The 20925-nt window shown below is 35.2% G+C and overlaps 1 protein-coding gene across 1 annotated transcript in view; it reads left to right on the top strand.

Moving 5' to 3' along the window:
- fstl4 (follistatin-like 4) overlaps window positions 1-20925 on the top strand; it is a 202096-nt gene that overhangs the window by 172906 nt on the left and 8265 nt on the right. The window contains exons 9-12 of the mRNA XM_016555391.1: window positions 3164-3325; window positions 11592-11726; window positions 16624-16742; window positions 18037-18186. Of these exons, the coding sequence (XP_016410877.1) occupies window positions 3164-3325; window positions 11592-11726; window positions 16624-16742; window positions 18037-18186 (566 nt within the window). The remainder of the gene's footprint in view (window positions 1-3163; window positions 3326-11591; window positions 11727-16623; window positions 16743-18036; window positions 18187-20925) is intronic.

Here is a 20925-nt window from a genome sequence, read left to right as displayed (position 1 = left end):
TCTATCTTTCTGTCGCTCGGCTCGCTAATGTCCGTCCTGTGCACTGAACGCTCTCTCTACTCCACATCATGAGTAGACACGCCCCTTACTGCTGATTGGCTACAAGTTTGTTTTGCTAGTCGGCCCGAATCAGTTTTCTAAAGCGTTTTTGAAAAATCGCTTACCCCACCTTTAAATTGTATTTATTTACAGGGGTGTATTATGTCACAGTTCACACTTCTCTAGTAAGTTATGTCTGTGTGTGAAGATGCTGCAAGCGGTGGCGTAGCACAAATCCGTAAATGAATGTTCTGAAGTGAAGTAAACTTTACCGGATTTTCTTTGCTCAGGGAGTAGGAAGCAAAGAACACTGTGTAGGGAGCATGTCAGTCGGTACACAGTTCATGCACATAGCTCTCTTCTAGCGAGCTGGTTATCTGAATCAGGTGTGTTAACTAAGAGAGACGTGCAAAATATGTAGAGCGGGGGTAATGTTACACGAGGACAGGAACTGAGAACTGTTGTATTTAATCAACACATATTATCATATCGCTCTAATACGACCTTCTGTAATGCAGCTCTGAAATTAAGTATATTGTGAAAGCACTACAAATAAGTTTTACTGGACTTAAATGGAACAAATACAACTTCTCACAAAGAGTTGCTGAACAATGAATCAAAGGAGTGGTTGCTTTATGAACACGGAGAGTGATCGTAACGACCTGTATCACACATAACATTTCCAAACGTGTTTTCATACATTATTCATGGCGTGAGCACTTACAAATTCATGTGGATCGGAAGTTATGAATCTGTAATAAATAATAAATACAAATGACAAAAGCCAAATTTTGGTCAAGTTGTTTATTTTCATTGAACTATGCTGTCAGCATTGTATTGTTTAAAGCTGAAAAGCAGAAAGTTGCGCTTCATTTTAGATCCGTTTTCCACTCCGGTCATGAGAGCAGATATGGCAGTTTATAACACAGCAAGCATTCTCCATTCTAATGTGTTTTTAATGGTTTAATATAAATTTTAACATCTACCTCCACTATAACTCAATCTCTAATGTAATGTCCGTGTCCCAAAGTCCCAGAATGCCGTGCATTGCTGATGTCACGTTCCCATTCTCTATTGTGGTCTATAACTCCTCCCGAACTTCCCGCTGTGCTATATCTTGCTCTCTCATTGGCTGTAGGTCATCGCAGATGTAGAACTCATTACGCACAGCAGGATTTTGAATCGCTGACAAGTCCAGATATTTAGCATGTCTGCATTGGCAGGTTAAATAAATAAAAGTGCATAAAAAAGAATCAAAAACTCTTATGCAGTTATTGAAGAGTTAGAGCAGCCGAGAGTGTGAATGTGAATTTCTCACATATGTATGGGATTTCCCAAATCCCGAAACAATTTTAACGTCACCTGTGCATAAATGCCTGGTTGTGTGTGAGAGAGACAGAATGCGCTGTGCACAGATCAATGGTTTTTCAAAGGGTTTTATGCCAAAGACCCCAAGTATAATAATCCCCTTGCAGAAGATATAATTGCATTCCTTAGTTACAAAATCAGTTATATTTTTACATGTATCAAAAACACTTTAATGTGTGAGAAAATATTAGGCATCATATTAAATAAATAATTGACCTTCATATTGCCACTGTACTAAAGCCAAAGCATTTAATAAAATAATTACCTTGTATGAAGTTACATTTTTTCTCCCCAATATTAGCATAAAAGAAACATTAAATTCAGATTAATTTGTGAAGCACTTTTCTCAATAAATATAATTCCAAAGCAGCATGTTTAAATTATAATCATCAGGCCATGCAGTACCTGAAAAATAATCTGCCAACAATTTTAGAGTGCACTACATTTATTTGTTTTTATTTATTTATTTAAATAAATATTACAAATAAACCAACAATGTAAAAACATTTACTTTCCTGATTTTTTTTATTTTTTTTTTAGGACTACACCACTGGTTTTAGACCATTCATGAAATAATTTTGTGTGCGACCTGGATGCGCCAGTGAATGCTGGGATATTTGCTAATAAATTGATCATGCCAGAGGAATAGTGTGAGAACTTCATTATGTCTGGTCTCTCTGTATCATCTCAGTCAGCTTTTATGATGTTTCATGAATTCAGTCCCGCATTTTAATATGGTTGCCACTCTTGAAACTTTGCAGTGTGTATGTTGCAGAATGAAAAAATGTATTCAGATTATGAAAGGGTTATAATACAAAGAGTGAGCAAGGTTATATACAGAAAGCGAGCAAAGATGCTCCCTTTATAATCAATGAGGCCGATAGTTTTTCATTTCAGCCGAAGTGCAAGCACACTGAGTGAATGAAAACTCTCGCTATAATAAAAAAAAAAAATCTGTCTATATTGTACAATGAATACTTTGTTGGTTTTAACTAAACCATTTGTGAGCGAGCAGAGCTCACAATGAACAAACTCTGGTGTATTGAGCAGATTCTAACTAAAAAGCCTCTGATTGGTCATTGAGTTCACATGCTCAACAAACATGTCTGTGATTGGCTACAAGTGTCAACGCTGCAAAATCACATTGTAAATAAAAACCTTTGATGCTCTTCACACAAATACGCGAACATCTGAAAGCAGCTGCCTATCAGAGGGAACCAGAATGACCCAGCACTGTCAAAAGGCTGGTATTGTTATGTTTTTAAAATTAAAAAAGTATTGACTTGGTACCAACAACACTAACCCCAGATATACAGTATAATAACTCCAACTGAACAAAAGAGCCATTTGTTTGCTTTCAAACCATTTGAAATGGTTCCAATGGAAAATAGTTTTCACCTTTTGATCATTCAACCGTTCAATAATACAAGGCATCATTCTTCATCGAGGCATATGAAGGCATATAAACAAACACTGTATTGAAACAAAGATAACAATCCTGTTTCCCTTGCTGTATTACATTTGCGAGAGAAAAAATACTGGAAGGATTTTCAACTAACGGAGACAATAAGCGTGATTGTTAGAGAGCTTGTTTTGTCTAATTGAGGTACCTCGAGACGGGACGCATGTTTGCGGTTCACATTCATTTCAATAAATGACCGTTTCTGACTTACACAAGGAGGGGAATCCAAAACAAAGCAATTGTTCTGGCCTTGAATCACTTTCTCTGTTGTTCACAGTCTCTTTGTCCTTCTAGTGCCTCCAGTAATCCTGGTGTATCCGGAGACTCAGGCCCAGGAACCCGGCGTCGCTGCCAGCCTGCGCTGTCATGCAGATGGTATTCCAAACCCCAAACTCACCTGGCTAAAGAACGGCCTGGACCTGCAGCCGCACGGATCCAAGCAGATTTCACTTCTCGGTACGATCCTCGGCCCTCCTTCTGGGAAGCAGGTTTCATTTATTTATTTATTTGACCTTTATTTAACCAGGTGAAACTTTCTGAGATTAAAGGGGTCATCGGATGCGAAATTCACTTTTACATGTTGTTTGAATTGAAATTTGTGTTGGCAGTGTTCGTACACATCCACCCTATAATGATAAAAATGTACCCAGTGTTCTGACTGTGATTCTTAAGATTCTTGACTGTGTGACATCACACAGACACAGGCCCCTCCCACAATTGTTGATTGACACTGGTGTTTTATCACAGACCCGCCCAGAGTGAGCTGTCATCAGTCCGCCATTGTTTCGGCGCCGGAGCAGGAGTAGACAAGAATGGCTCCTAAGCGATTGAGGTGTTCTGTTGTTGGATGTAATAATGAACAAAGCAGTCGTCATTTACTTAGTCGCTGAAGATGCAGAGGATTACATTTGTTTGTGAAGGGAATGCGGCCCCCGGTCTACATACATGTGTCTATGTTCACACGAATCATTCGTGATCCAGCCTCATCTGCAGAAGAAGTGAATATAAGGGTTTTTTTTTTAATGAATTCTGCAAATCGCCTTTCCTAATAATGTGCTAGTTAGCAAGCTTCACGATGAATGCGGCTAAAGTTTACCGTCTCTCAGATAACTGCGCAACTGCTCGTCACCCTACAGAAGAGAGGGGCGGGGTCAGCAGAGCTCATTAGCATTTAAAGGGACATGCAACAAAACAGCTTGCTGTCAACAGCTGTTTTTGACAGGTTAAAAAGGGTGTTGTTTTACACTACCCTACACTACTTACACTACTAACTTTACATTAACACCCTAAAGAATCATATCAACTTGTGGAAAATGGGCATCCGATGACCCCTTTAAAAAATCTCTTTTACAGAAGTGACCTGTCCAAGATGCAGCGCTACATTTCAGAAAAAGAACACAAAACTCTGTATCCAAAACACAATTAAAAATATTTAAGTTAATTACAAGTTATTTGTAAAAAACAAGTTATTTACAAGTTAGCTCATTGATCAAGAATCTAAAAGTGTTCATTGACACTAAGATCTGCAACTTCATGTTGTGTTGTAAAGAGTTCCAATCATTGGGCGCCTCAAACCGAAGAGCTTGTTTTCCAAGTTCAGTTCGTGCAGAGGGAACCGAAAGAGTATACAAGTCCTGTGAGCACAGAGAATAAGCTCCAGGAGCTTTAAGTTGGGTGAGAGAACAGAGATATGGAGGCTTTCCCTCACGCATTAATATTTTAGAAGCGCTCCTTTCAAGCTCTCCTGTTTCTGTTTGTGTCCACAGAAATATTTACAGCATGAAGATAAAAGATGATTTCATCACAAAGTCTGAAAAATTCACTTTCGCGGGATGACAAATAACAGGCCTAGCTCAGCGCGGAGACACAATGTGTCATTTTGTGTTGACTGATTTTTGTTTTCTGCTGTATGGAAAGATGGATAGACTTGTAAGCGCACTGATGGCAGCACAAAACCGACTCATTATTTATACTCATAGACAACAAAGGTAAACAGTCACAAACCATAGTTTCCCTCCGAGTTTTGCACCTGGGGTTTGAGATAATAATTAAATGAATCATTAAAATATAAAACTGAATAAATAATTTTGGTAACACTTAAAGCCTTTATACATAATGCATATTAAAAGTAATTTTAATGCATTAATTATGCCTTGTAATGTACCTTATAATGCATTGTATGATATCATAAATAATTGTAATCACAGTTATAATACATTATAATATTTATCTATTTATTGTTACACCTTCAGAAAGTATAGTGCATTAAAACACATGACAAACAAACCTTCAAATATTATTGCGCATTTTAACTTTGTGTAGCGTCTGGACCAATCAAACACACAATTTTTCATTTGATTTAACAAATCAAAGTGTCACCATGTAACGAAGCATATGAAAAATATCCTCTGTACGGCCCTCTGACGCAGCAGTGGTTTACAGCCATTGCTGGCAGCCGTTGGTGCTGTGGGAGTGAATTTGTGACTCCCTGCAAGGACGATGATGATAATAATAAAAACAGTGCATGAAATGACGATAGCGGACCCAGGCAAATGGGCTCGTTTGGAGGGGCCTGTCGATTCCAGCGCGGTGCTGTATTGTTTACAGAGTAGCCCCTTATTAGAAAACACTTAATTGGTTTTCGGTCCATTAGACCCTGTAATAGGCTGTTATTTGGATCAGATGCTTGTGCTGCTTAAGTTCTGTATGAAAAGACGAGACCTTCAAGGTCTCATTGCTCTCATTTATTTGTTTCAGCTCCATCGTTTCTCACCGGCTCGGCTTATTTATTTGTTCTGTGGAGGTTTAATGTAGCATAGTTTCGAGCATTTGTGTTTCTCTGACCCTTTATTGGGCATGTCTGTCTGCTTTCATTTCCCTCACGCATTAATATTTTAGAAGCGCTCCTTTCAAGCTCTCCTGTTTCTGTTTGTGTCCACAGAAATATTTACAGCATGAAGATAAAAGATGATTTCATCACAAAGTCTGAAAAATTCACTTTCGCGGGATGACAAATAACAGGCCTAGCTCAGCGCGGAGACACAATGTGTCATTTTGTGTCGACTGATTTTTGTTTTCTGCTGTATGGAAAGATAGATAGACTTGTAAGCACACTGATGGCAGCACAAAACCGACTCATGATTTATACTCGTAGACAACAAAGGTAAACAGTCACAAACCATAGTTTCCCTCCGAGTTTCGCACCTGGGGTTTGAGCTAATAATTAAATGAATCATTAAAATATAAAACTGAATAAATAATTTTGGTAACACTTAAAGCCTTTATACATAATGCATATTAAAAGTAATTTTAATGCATTAATTATGCCTTGTAATGTACCTTATAATGCATTGTATGATATCATAAATAATTGTAATCACAGTTATAATACATTATAATATTTATCTATTTATTGTTACACCTTTAGAAAGTATAGTGCATTAAAACACATGACAAACAAACCTTCAAATATTATTGCGCATTTTAACTTTGGTTACAAATATTTATGAAAAGAAATAATGTTCTATACATGAAGTCTTTAAGTAAAGTGTCACCATTATTTTACAACACTTGAACACTAAAAAAGATTAAATATTGTATTTGCTTACCTGCCTGTCATGTGATCATTAACCATAATCAAATGTTTAGTTAAATTATTTAAAAAATTATAATAATAATGTAAATGTTTGGTTAAATTATTATGATATTAACTTCAAATCTCTGGGGAACTTCAAATAAATATTTGACTCACAAAAAAGTTCAGTGACGATCGCTAGTTTAAGTATATTGGATTTTTTTGGTGTTTGACAAAATAATATTGTTTGGGGTGTTTTAGCAGTTATAGGCGCTTTTGTCCTTTTGAGAAATAAACTACCATGTAGCATTGTCTCACTAGCTGAATTTTTCTACAACAACAGTGGGCACATAAATATCATGGATTAATCACTGTTACTTACAGCGCAGCTCAAGTGACATATTGTACTGAATATTAATAGCATTCTGTGTTGGAAATGACATTTTAAATATACAATACAACAACTGATTCATTTTTCTTGCTAAGGCTAATCTCTCAGCTATCATTTTATGTATTGAAAAAAAACAATTAAATCATATTTCCACTTACACTTTTTGTGCATAAATGAATAAATTAAGAGACATTCGCTTTCATTTTTCTTAGTCATCACTCTTCACTCACAGTCTTCTTATATGCTGTGTGTAGTCAAAGTGAAATATCAGTGGTGTGTGGAGTTAGAAAAAAAATTGCCTTTTCCAGCCAGGTTGGATATTTGCACTTGGAGTAATAGATACTGCCATTCATATTTTATGATGGATTTTCATAGGTTAAAAGAGAAAGTCTGCCTCTGGGACAAAAGTATAATACAATAAAACTAAACATAAAAGTCATTTGAAAGAAGAAAAAAAAGAAAATCTGAACATTAAAGGTAGGAAAGTTTCAAAGTTTTTATGTAAAAAAAAATCAACCTTTGGGAGATACAGTTAAAGAAAGTTTAGTTGGCAAACCTTTTTTGGGGGGGGAATTTTTATTGAAACTCTCATCATCCACATGATGTGTCAGAGCGTGTGCCAAACACTAGACCACAGTTCTGCACCATAAGGTTTTGTTCATGCCCTTGGCAGCATTCAGTACACATTCAGTATTCAATAAGTTAATGCATAATATGGTTCATCAGCATTAATGCATGGAGTTGAACTGTATATGAATTTAATGCATATCCTCAATAGCAGGACCTGGAACTGGTGGCCATTTCTTTTTTCACCATTTTGGTTTTTTTTTGTAGGGACCAATTCTAATTATTAACTAGTTGCTTAATTACTAGAATATTGGCTGTTTATACTAATAATGCACATATAAAGATTTTATTCTGCATGACCATATTTTAGATCCCTTAATCCTACGCCATATCTAAACTTAAAGACTAACTTACTAACACTTAATAAGCAGTAAATTATGCGTTTATTGAGGCAAAAGTCATAGTTAATAGTTAGCTAATACTGAGAATTGGTCCCTAAAATAAAGTGACCATTATTTCATATCCATAACCCACCTGCAGTACATAAATGTACCTGATACGGAAATATGCAGCTGCATTGAAAGTATAAATCCATATAAAAAGTATGAACTTTTACCGAGTGGTGAGAAGCTCTCGTTTGAATTGAGTCTGTATTTTAGAGTAGAGATGTGTATTGTAGAGTAGTGGAGATGAGAGAATGAAGATAAGGTGAAAAGGAGAGAGACTCTCCTGCATGTATGTGATCTCTGACACGCACATGAAAGCGTGCGTGTGATACAGACAGTGTTCAGAGATGCTTGTGCTGTGATCAAGACAGCATCAGAGGTGAGCCAAGCATCTGAGAACTCGCTGAACTTCACAAAGCTCTGATACACACGCAGAGCAGCCGTACTGAAACGCCACACACACACACACACACAATGAAGATAAGGTGAAAAGGAGAGAGACTCTCCTGCATGTATGTGATCTCTGACACGCACATGAAAGCGTGCGTGTGATACAGACAGTGTTCAGAGATGCTTGTGCTGTGATCAAGACAGCATCAGAGGTGAGCCGAGCATCTGAGAACTCGCTGAACTTCACAAAGCTCTGATACACACGCAGAGCAGCCATACTGAAACGCCACACACACACACACACATCAGCTTCTCTTCTCATTTTACAAGTGCTGCTTTGATTTGAGGATTGCATGTTTATCTGTAATGCTGCGTAATTGGCTTCATGCTCGTCATTACTGCAAACACTGATTCGTTTGGTGACAGAATCTCAGAATCTTTGAGGTGATGTCATAATGAATGATGATCTCATTAGTAACCGCAGCTACAGTGTTGTATGAGATGAACTGGATAGACAATGATATGCATGAGCTTGTGGGAACACTTTACCAAAGGCCAGTCACGACTCAGACACAACAATACTATTGCCGACGTTCACGTAAATGTTGTTGGAGACCTTTTTAATTACTGAAAAATTATTTATTCATGAAATCCATTTGGAAAAGAAAACAAAGTCATTTGCAGTGTTTTTATGGCTGAATTTAATTAGCATCAAAGCTCAATACGAATAAAAGTGAAACCTTCAAAGTAGCATTGTGTGTGTGTGTGTGTGTGTGTGCGTGCGTGCGTGCGTGCGTGCGTGTGTGTGAGTGTGTGTTTCCACAAACATCCCAACCAGCCTTCAAAAATCACACAGCACATAATAAAACCGTGGTCTCACTTTATATTAAGTGTCTTTAACTACTATGTATTGCATTTAAATGTAAGGTTCTATTAGTTAACATTAGTTAATGAATTAACTAACAATGAGCAATATTTTTTTTACAGTATGCATTAATCATTGTTAATGTTAGTTAATAAAAAAATACAAATGTTCATTGTTAGTCCATGTTAGCTCAGATCCATCTATTAACAGACACAACACATTAATGCATTAGGAAATGTTGAAACTAACATTACCAAGATTAATAAATGCTTAAGAAGTATTTTCCATTGTTAGTTCATGTTAACTAATGTTAAGAAATGGAACCTTATTGTAATGTTACCATTTAAATGAATCTTGTGATACAATGCACTTATTGTGTACATACATACTTATATTTTAAAATATACCTTCATGTAATTACATCTCTAAATAATTTCAGTAATTACATCAATAACTATACTGTTGACTCTACTCCTTAACCCACCCTTAAACCTTTAACCAAACCACCAAACCTGTCCCTAAACTTACCCATAATCCACATCAATAGCAGCAACAGTGATTTGCACTACAACATGAATACAATACATACATTAACCCAAACAATTTTTGACATGATAGTTATTGATATTAGTGGCACAGAAATTACACCGTTCAGTCTTAATGCATTCATTTATTAGAATGCAATAAAATAAAGTACTGTATTAAAAAAAAAAGTCACACAGGGCCAAAATTGCATTGTTGAGAGGAAGAAAAAAAAAACATGAGTCACATATCTATGTTGCATGGTGCATGTTATTATTACATTCAGAAATAATGTACAATATCGGTAAATGAAAATTTCCATACATTATAAACTTTAGTGGCATTCATAATAAACAACATTTAGGCTATTATAAATGCCAAACCTATAAACAAATTTATTTAAAGTGCACTGAAACCATTGGAATCACACCTCCATCATTAAGCACTAATCCAAATGTGTTGCTGTGGAAGTGGTAAAGAGAAAGTGGCTTGCGCATTTCTGTGCGTGTTCCCCGGCTGACCGGGACGCTGATGAGCTGTAAGTGACTGCAGCTGGGTGTCGTTCTGTCATGAGAGAGCAGCCGCCTGCAGCGCGTTCATATGGTCAGCGGCCGTAAAAAACATTTCTGTCCAGTTTACATCCAGAATAGCACTGCTGTTTTTACATGGTTCATATAATTAGCACATGACTGTCAGAAAAATGATCAGAGATGAGACAAACTTGAGTCTGATGACAATAACTGTGCCGTCATGACCTTGAAAAATTACTTTTACTGGTGTAACCTAATATAGGTAGATTTAGCAATATTAAAAGTGCTGTATGTAATTGTTTGACTGTACTAAAGCATAAAATACCATAATATGTTTGCTGATATTTAGGAAACATGTTTCTCTGAAAAACAACGCTACAGCCAGTTATTCTGCTTTGGAAAGTGTGTTCCATGTCGGAATGTCTGTTTTTGTTTTGGTTGTGACTCCGCCCAGTATTTCAACACCACGGGTTGCCAGTTGGTGGAAAACACTGCGTTTTACAACCATGGAATCTAGCAAAGAACTGGGTCGCTGTGTGTACATTAATGAGGGAAAAAAATTAACTTAAATGATTTTAGCAAATGGCTGCAATATAACAAAGAGTGAAAAATTTAAGGGGGTCTGAATACTTTCCGTACCCACTGTAAATCAACTCATCAACTTACAGTGTAATTTTGAATTTGGACTGCACCTTTAATAGGATAGTTCACCCACAGATTAAATTCTGTCATCATTTGCTCACCCTCAAGTTTAGGTTAGGGGTAACCTGTATGAGCTTCTTCTGTTGAATTTCAAAGAAGATATTTGGAAGAATGTTGGTAACAAAACAGTTGACGCTAGCCATTGACTTCCATAGTATTTTTTGCCATAATATGGAAGTCAGTAGGGACCAGCAACTGTTTGATTCTTCAAAATCTATGTGCAAAAGAAGAAAGAAACTCATACAGGTTTGGAAAAACTTGAGAGTGAGTAAATGATGATAGGTAACCTGACAAAATATTTTTTTACAGTTTATGTATTCGTGAAATAGTCATGCCAGCTAACAACTTGAAATGCACATTCTGCCAACTTTATACCTTTCCTTCCTTTGGTCATTTTCAAGAGAAACCATTTCTGCTGGAAAAAAAACAGACACTCAATAAATCCAAGTATTGGACTTTATAACTTGGCACAGTATTAGCTGCACCACAGGGAAACCTTTATGGGTTTTAAGAATTCCTTCACCCAAAGCTCTGTCAATGAAAAATGTTATTGGTCGACTGTGGGAACAAACACCTCAAACTTACTTTTGAGATTTATGTTATTGCCCTGTAGTTGCTTGTTGGTTTTGTTAGAGGCGTTTTTCAGTGGTGTGTGTGTGTTGATACGTAGGAAATACAGGAATTAGACTGGAAATGCACTGAATCATCTAACTGTTGGCTGTTGTATTTCTTCAGCTAATGGCAGTGAGCTTCACATCGGTAGTGTGCGTTATGAAGACACTGGTGCTTATACCTGCATCGCTAGAAACGAGGTTGGCGTGGATGAAGACATCTCATCTCTGTTTGTGGAAGACTCGGCACGAAAGACACGTGAGTGATGATACTGAAGCTGTTTTAGCACAGATTGTAATGATTTTGTGACCTATGGTTCCTTACATGTTATAAAGATATACTGTAAATGGGAGAATGGTGTTGGCTAGAAAGTATAGAGCACTGTATTTTTCAGATTTTTTTCTGTTTTATTTTTTACTTTATAAATCAAAAACTATGTCAATTAATTGAAATAATAGAACTTATAGAATTTAACTTTTACATAACAAAAAAAATATTAAAAGTTACATTTTAGGACCCTATAATTTTTGTTTTTTCTAAAGTTGCATTTAAGTTTTACCAAATTCTGTGTTTTCCAATTTTAATTGTTATATTAAATTTAAATCAACTAAATTAATTAAAACAACATACTATTATTATTATTATTATTATTATTATTATTATTTTACAATTATAGGGCCCTGTGCTTTTTCAGAAATTGAGTGTTGTGAATAAAACATTTTCTGCTAATCAAATTAAGGCATACCACATTAACAATTTAGTCTTTTAGTCAAATGAAAATTAAATCTATTCATTCTGTCAATCTAAAATTCATCCAACATTTCCCAAATTCCGTGACATTCCGCTTTATACATTAAATTCCATATTTATGACTGGATTCTGCAATTCCATCCACATTTTCTACATTGTGGAACTCGTAGGGCCTTAGGTGTACTGGTAGACTGGTGCACACTTTAATGTGGATTGCTGGTTCAGTAATTACTTGCAAGAATTTACAAGTCAGCTCACATGTAAGGAAGCCACCAATGCGGAAAGGACAGTTTGTCATTAATAAGGTTTTAATGGTCATACAGCAATAACCATCTGCAAATGTGAACAGCCCTGTGGTGTCTGTGCACACATGCCAATTCCTGTTTCAGAAATTACAGACATTTTCTGGACTGTTAAATTTACTGTCTTCAGTTAGAGTGAAATGAAGGTCTATAGATCTCAATGTCTCCAATGCATTTTGAAAGCAATCATTCTGGTTTTAGTAGATAGATACACTAGTTTTAAAGGGATAATTCACCCAAAAACAAAAATTTGCTGTTAATGTACTCATCCTCAGGCCATCCAAGACGTAGGTAGGGTTGGGTATCGTTTGAATTTTATCGATTCCAATTCCGATTCTTATCGATTCCTAGTTTTGATTCCAATGAGATAAAAAAGTCAAACATTTAGAAGTCAAACATTTATTTCTGTCTTTTTGCAAAGCATTCTGTTGCAGCTGAATAACATGAGCAAAAATCAGCAGTCTACAGAAAACTTACAAGAGGAAGTTTAGGACGATTCCAAGGGCCCGGCGAGGGGGGGGGGCCAGAAATCATAGCGGCGCCCCTGCCCGTGGCTCCTGATGATATATTGAGGTCTTATGAAGCGAAATGATTGGTCTGTGCAAGAAACTGAACAATTATTTACAACATTATTACCTGCAATCCAGAGCCTCAGGCAAACGGGGAATTTGATTCTTTTCAACAAACTAGTTTTTTCACACAGTTCATTTCAACGAACTGGTTCAATTCACTATAGTTAATTTACTTAATCATGCAATGACATAACGTTTTCACAATTATACTATTAAATCACCCAATAATGATGTGAAATGTGGATGTTTTAATGTATATAAAAGTGGATGTCTATCTAAAGCATATAATGTGAATAAAATAGTCTTAATCAACTCACCTTTTTACATAAACAATGAGAAACTAAAACTTTAATTTCACCCCTTCTTTCAAGTGCTCGGTTCACACATGCGTATATTAGTGGCTCATCGGCCTTCAGTCCGAGTCTAACTGTTTGTTTAGTTCAGTGGCTGTTGGAGGAACTGGAGCACTGAATCAGTGCTCCGGGTGTGTGTTCACGGTGTGTGTGTTCACTGCTGTGTGTGTGCACTTTGGATGGGTAAATGCAGAGCACTAATTCCGAGTATGGGTCACCATACTTGGCCACATGTCACTTCACTTCACTTCATTACAGGATCAGATACGCTGCTATTTTGGCTCATTTCAGTCAGAGTGACTGTCAGGCATCTGAAAGTGAGTTTTGATCGAGTAACTTGTAGATCTGTGCTGCTCGAGCCGTGAACTGTTTCAGACAGTGCAGTTTGATTTTGTGAACTGGTTCATCTAGTTCACTAAAAAGAACTGATTCAAAAGAATGATTTGTGAACCAAACATCACTACAGTTTGTATACTGTTTGTTGAAAGCTCTGGATTACAGGTAATAATGTTGGAAATAATGTTTAGTTTATTGCGCAGACCGATTGTTTAGCTTCATAAGACCTCAACATATCATCAGGAGCCACTGGTATTAATTTTGTATTGCCTGATATGCTTTTTTTGACTCTCAAAGTGATGCCTTGCATTTTATGAATCACCAAGGATCACAGTTTCAGCTAAAAACTTCTTTACTCTTCTACTGAAGAAAAATCACAGTTTGCCTTGCAAGGCTTTATTGAAGTACTACAATACAACTCAAACCCAACATGATCACTGATAGAGGTGTAAATCACAAATCCGTACCTTCCTCTCGTGACTTATTTCTTAATTCTAAAAGTCAGTAATATAAGACATGAAACACTTACATTCACATGAAAAAAAAATGAAGGTAGTGTTCCCTGTCCAAAACACACATTCTGTCTTTGAGCTCCACAGTATAAGTCTTATAATAAATCAGCCATCATTTCTCTAACCCAGTGTCCTTGTTGAATATAGAAGGCTTAATAAAAGACAGGTGACAAGTCCCATATGAAGAGGACAAAGGCTGGTTATTTTTGCATTTAAATCATCTCAAATAAGACCTTTGAAGAAGTCTTTTATATATTAACCCTCGTTTTTGGGACCTGACAGACCTCAAGGCCATTTTAATATCTCTGACACTGAGCTAGCAGACTGATATTTCATGAGTTAATGAAAATTTAGTATAAAATTTCACTTTGATAACATGCATCAACCGTCCCCCATGAAAATGTACTTGTAGTAAGTTTGAGTTCTCTGAGAAGCCACATAAACACATTAATAAATTCAATGCAAAAGATTTCCTGACTGCCGTACACAGTGTCGAGAAACACTGCTGGTGCTTGTTTCTTTTGATTCATTTTTATTGTATTTTTCAACACTCTATTTCTGCTAATCAAAAACATCACTAGAATGGATACAGATACATTTCTGAAAATTGCAAGTCCACTTTGTGGGAAAAGGCTTCAGTAATATCTGCCTGCAGGGTTTCAGTCAGCTCAGTGAGACAGACTAAAGGAATCGCAGAAAAAAAGCACAGATTCATTTCAAAATAAAGTTCATGTTCATCTGATCCCATTTATCAGCACTTACCACTAGGGCTGCACGATTTTGGGGGGGGGTGGAAATCAAATTGTGACTTTCAGGTTAAATATTGCGATTGCAGTTTGCAATGTGATTTTTTTTTAAAGAAAAAAAAAAAAAAAGGTTTTGTTCTTGTTTGTAGGGCTGCACAATTTGGCCCAAACTTTTATGCCTATACTGTATATAAAAATGACTAATAATAATTCTTATGATTATTAAAATTACTAAATAAAAAATATTCAAATAAGAAAAATGACTATTGTAATAATACTATTTCATTATAAAATAAAAAGTATTTAATTATATATATATACGAAAATCTGTATGGAACGATTTTCCGGACAATTTTCAAATAGAATAGCAAATTGTATTTTCAATTGCATTTTCAATATGTGGACGCATAAATTGTGACATAATCCAAATGCAATTGCGAATCCTGCATTACCGTTTGCATTTTTCGCTTTCGTGAACGCACAGTGACTGACAAATTTCAAATGAAAAACCAAAGTCCATTTGCAACTGTATTTCCCATGTCTTAGGAGTTACGAGCCAGTCATATTTAAATAGCAATATTAATTACCACGTCTGCTTTTTCACTCTCGCTGCGTCGCGCATGTAACCTGCCAAAACTCAAATGGAATCATATTTTCAATTAGATTTTATTTTTATATTTTCTGCTTTCATGTTAATTTTAAAGCAAAAAAAATGTAACTGTAGTTATTTTAGTTCATCTAGTTAAACTAAATTAACTAGCTAAAATAAAACAAGTTTAATTTTTACATTTTATTTCAGTTAACATCAATTTTACGTTTTATTTATTTATTATTATTAATTTTTTTATTGTGAATTGTGAGATATAAACTTGCAATTGCAAGTCCAATTCTGAGGGGGGGGGAAGACTGATAATTTATTACAATTGCAAGTTTATATCGCACAATACTGACTTTCTAACTCACAATTGCATGTGAAAAAGTCACAACTGCGAGATACAAACTTTCAATTCTGAGAAATAAAGTCAGTGTTTTGTTTTGTTTTTCCATCAGAACTGGACTTCTCTCACAATTGTGAGATTATATCTCACAATTCTGTGAGATTGTGAGATATAAACTCGTAATTGTAAGAAAACAGTCAGAACTGTGAGATAAAAAGTGGCAATTACCTTTTTTATTTTTAATTTAGTGTCAGCTTCTACACAAATCAGTGCCTGCGTATGATCATTAGGAACAGTCATCCACCATCTCGACTCATGGAGATGACCGCCAGCACTGATCATGCAGAGCTTACCTGCGACTGTGTGTTTTTACACCTTCTGCTTTCTGACAGCATGACAACTCTGTGCTGCCGCTCGTCTGACGTGACCACGCTAATTAGCAGCTGTTGTTTGCTGCCAGGTGACAGACCTGCAAATGCACTTTTTGGAGTGGTTCAGGAGATTTTAATAGTCTCTGCTGTCTGACCGTATGACAGCCGCATTGTTTGAAATCGTTTTCTCCCCCAGTGGTACGCCGTTTGCTGTTGTTCTCTCTGAAGGAAGAGAGTGTGTGTAATGGCGTGTGTGATGTTGTGTGTGCTTGCAGGGCTCAGTGTGGGGAACATGTTCTACGTGTTCTCCAGTGAAGGGATCACCGTACTGCAGCCCGGCAACTGTGAGATTCGCAGACGCATCCCGCGGACAGAGAGGATTCTGGGTAGTTATGTAAGTCTTGGCTCGAACCCAAAACAAAAGACAGAAATAAGAGTAGTCATTATGCTTAATGAAGCCTGACTGTTTTAAGATTGTTTGTTAAGATTATTTTCACATTCTTCCACCCCCATAATTCTTATTAATGCAAAAGCAAACCATTATCATTAGTATAGTTTATACTACTGTTTAAAAAGTAGGATTAGTAAGACTTTTATTTGGTAACACTTTATTTAAAGACTTTATGTATAATGCATTATGAAATAATTATTTTATAGGAATAAAGAAATATATATTTTCATAAATAATTGTAACCAAAGTTAAAATGCATTATAATATTTGAAGGTTTGTTTGTCATGTGTTCTAATGTATTATATTTTCTAAAGGTGCAACAATGAAGAGATAAGTATTATAATTTATAACTGTGGTCATAATCATTGAGATCATATAATGCATTATAAGGTGCATTACGAGGCATAATAATAATGCATAATTTTTTTTTTATAACGCATTATGACAGTAAAGTGTTGTTGATTTAAAAAATATATACTTTTATTAATCAAGGACACATTAAATTGATCAAAAGTGACAGCAAAGACATTTATAATGTTACAAATGATTTCAATTTCAAATCAAAGGATTCTGAAAAAATATGACGCAGCGCAAACATTGATAATAATCAGAAATGAGCAGCAAATCAGCATATTAGAATGATTTCTGAAGGATCATGTGACTGAAGACTGGAGTTGATCACAGGAATAAAATACATTTTAAAATAGTAAATATTTATTTTGAATTGTAGTAATATTTCACAATATTACTGTTTTTATTGTATTTTTGATCAAATAAATGCAGCCTTGGTGACTAGAACTGAAAAAAAAAACTTCTTAAAAATCTTTATATCAGACTTTTGCATTTTAGTGTATCTACATCCAGATGCTTTGCTTAAACAATAGTATAATCATTAATATATATATATAATGTCTTGGTTCTTTTGATTTGGAGGTGAACATGTTTTGACATTTCTAAAGGTTTCAAAGGGGGTGGTTTTCACAGTGATGCCATAAAATAACTATTTTTGGTCCCCAAAGAACCCTCCAGTGAAAAGTAACCATTCCTTTTTAGTGTGAAGAACATTTTAATAATCTAAAGAACCTATGTGTTTTCTACTATAAAGAACCTTTTGTGCAATGGTCATGTTCCCTGGAGGTTAAAGGTTCTTCATGGAACCTTAGCTGCCAATAAAGAACCTTTATTTTACGAGTGCACAGACACAAACATTGGTTCAAGCGCGTGTCCATCCCTGCAGGAAGAACTGTGTCCCAGCAGCACGGGCGTCTCTTCACAGGAGTGTGTATGGGCATCTGCGGTCAGCGTGAGGGACAAGTACGTGTACGTGTCTCAGCCACATCAGAACAGACTGCTGCTGATCGACACACAGGCGCAGAGAGTCGTGCAGGTGAGGATGTGTCAGTCTTCAGCCAACCACAGCTCTCATATCTCATAAGAGTTCTCAATAGCTATTATCAGTGCTGGGTAGATTACTTGCAAATTGTAGTCTGTTACTCATTCCAGATTACATGATAAAAATTGTAGTTAGTAATGTAATCCATTACATAACATGTTTTGGGTAATCTGATCAGACTACTTTTAGATTACTTTTGACCTAACTTGTTTATCACATTGATTTAAATAAGGTAATCTTGTACCATATTGATATAAAAATAGAAAGAGAAAGAAAATATATCCCATTCATTGTTATTAACAACATAAAGTGCATTAAACATTACATTACCAAGGTTTCCCACACTGGGGTTTGTGAAGGACCTGCAGGGGGTTTAATGAAAAGACAATAATTAGTTACATCATAAAAAAAACAAAACTGAAATAAATCAAAAGAAAACACTTATTAAAAAAGATTAAATCATTTATTTGTTTACCTGCATGTCATGTGACCATTAACCAACGTCAGAGAACCGTGAACATGCAAATGTGTTACTTAATTATTAATTTAGTAACTTAAAATATTAGGCAAAATTTGTCTGAGCCCCCCTGAACGTGTTATGTTACAAATTATATTTACAAATTATATATACAAATAATAAAATTTTAAAAAATGAAAAAGAATTAGGGAGAATCAATACATTTTGAACAATTTATTACTATTGTGTGAATAATATGTAATCATGTAATCAATAAAATAGTAACTATAGTCTAATTACAAGTATTTAAAATTTTAATTAATCTACTTACAAGTATTTAATTCTTGGAATCTGATTACATAATCCAGGTTACATGTAATCGGTCACTGCCCGTCACACAGTAAAATGTGGATCATTTGTTCGTGGATGAATTTGATAAGAAATATCTGACATGAACACTTCTTTGCAGACATTAAAATCATTCAGTTTGAGACATGGTTTAGATCTGAGAACCTAGAGGTGATGTATGCAAGATTTTTTTCACACATTGTAAAAAAAACAATCTGTGAAATTTACAGTAAAAAAAATTTCAGCTGTGGATGCCAGAAATTTACTGTAAAAATATGGTAGCAACATTATAGGTTTTACCGATTTAACTTCTATTTACCGTAAAACACACATATTTCGTTAACTGAAATAATGTGAACCTACTGAAGTGCTAATATCAGTTTTGTACCTTTATAATATACATGAAGAATCATACATGAAAGCTTTTCCACAAGCTGAAGTCAATACTAGTATATAGAGTGGTAACACACAACACTAAAATAATGCAATAAGCATTCATTTAAAAACATTAGATGTAGCATGAATACATTACTGTACATACCAATTAAGAAAAAAACTATGAAGAAACAGTTATTTCAATGAAAACCCATCAAATGTGAACTGTCAAACAGGGAATTTTGTTTGTCAATTTTTGGTTTTTCAATTAAGTTATAAGATGATTTGTTCACTTATATAACAAAAAAAAAACTTTGATATATAACAGTAATTTATTATCAAATTATATTAAATATATATTTATTATATATATTTGAGAGATACTCTAAGAGATACTCAGATCTAGTATCTCAGATCTTGTATAGAGTATACAGTAAGGGAACTTACTCTTAACCAATTAAGAGACTTTTACCGTAACATTTTTACAGTCATTTACCGTTAAAATCACGTTTATTTTTTAAAGTGCAGGAGAAACATCTGACGAGCAGGAGACGTCAGAGAAAGTCTTGTTTTCCTCTTCATTTAACCTCACTGCTGTCCAGGAGAAAAAAAAAAGTTTCTAATTTGATTCTTAATCAAATTTAATTTGATAACCATGTTTTCTCCCCATAATTTACTGCTATCAAAGACAGCAAAAACAAAACAACCAAAATGTGGAAGCTTTGCACACATTTAAAATCAAATTTTTCCTATGTTGGGCTTGTGTTGTGTTTTTTGTTTTTTGTTTTTGTTTTTTTAATGGAAGAACAATCAATATACAGAAAACAATGGAAACCATAAGATGAATGTACACAGTGAGACAAGGGACGCGCGTGTGTGTGTAGATGAAAGCAGTTTCAGAAAGCAGAGATGCTGCTGACGAACACCAGCGTGTCACGGGTCGTGTGGACATGTCACAAGGTCACGGCTAATAACTGCTCCTATATTGCATGATCACAGGAGCTCAGTGAAAAATATACTACAACACACTATGAATGATAGTGTCAGTCATTCAGCATTTCAAGACTTTATAACTAATGATGGAGGTGCCTCATAACTTTCTTTGATCCGTGCTTTGAATGCTTCTGTTACTTCCATGATAATGCATTTTCCCTTAAGGAAGAAAAAACACATACTTTTCAGTTTTACACAGTAACTTTTACAGGCAAATTTGATGCAGTGGTAGCTAAAATGACACAAATAACAGCATAAACATTAGACAGTAATATGTGACCCTGCCTGTGAAAACCCAGCTAAAGTAATTTTTTGTGATTTACTACATAAAACACATACATACTACACATTTTTGTGGTTTTCTACATAAAATCATCCTTCATAAAGTAAAGAACATTCTGTGAAAATGTAACCTTTATATCTTTAATATTGACTGAGTAAGGCCATGTCAAAGAATGGAATCATAGTGAAATTAATGGTTGAAATCAAACTTTGATGCTTGTTATCTCATAATTAGATTTTGAGACTTTAGCCTGGATTTCACAGACAGGGTCACATAT

This window comes from Sinocyclocheilus rhinocerous, unplaced genomic scaffold (assembly GCF_001515625.1).
Source record: "Sinocyclocheilus rhinocerous isolate Xijiao unplaced genomic scaffold, SAMN03320098_v1.1 scaffold1427, whole genome shotgun sequence".
Classification (NCBI taxonomy): Eukaryota; Metazoa; Chordata; class Actinopteri; order Cypriniformes; family Cyprinidae; genus Sinocyclocheilus; species Sinocyclocheilus rhinocerous.
This window is presented reverse-complemented; position numbering and strand designations above follow the sequence as displayed.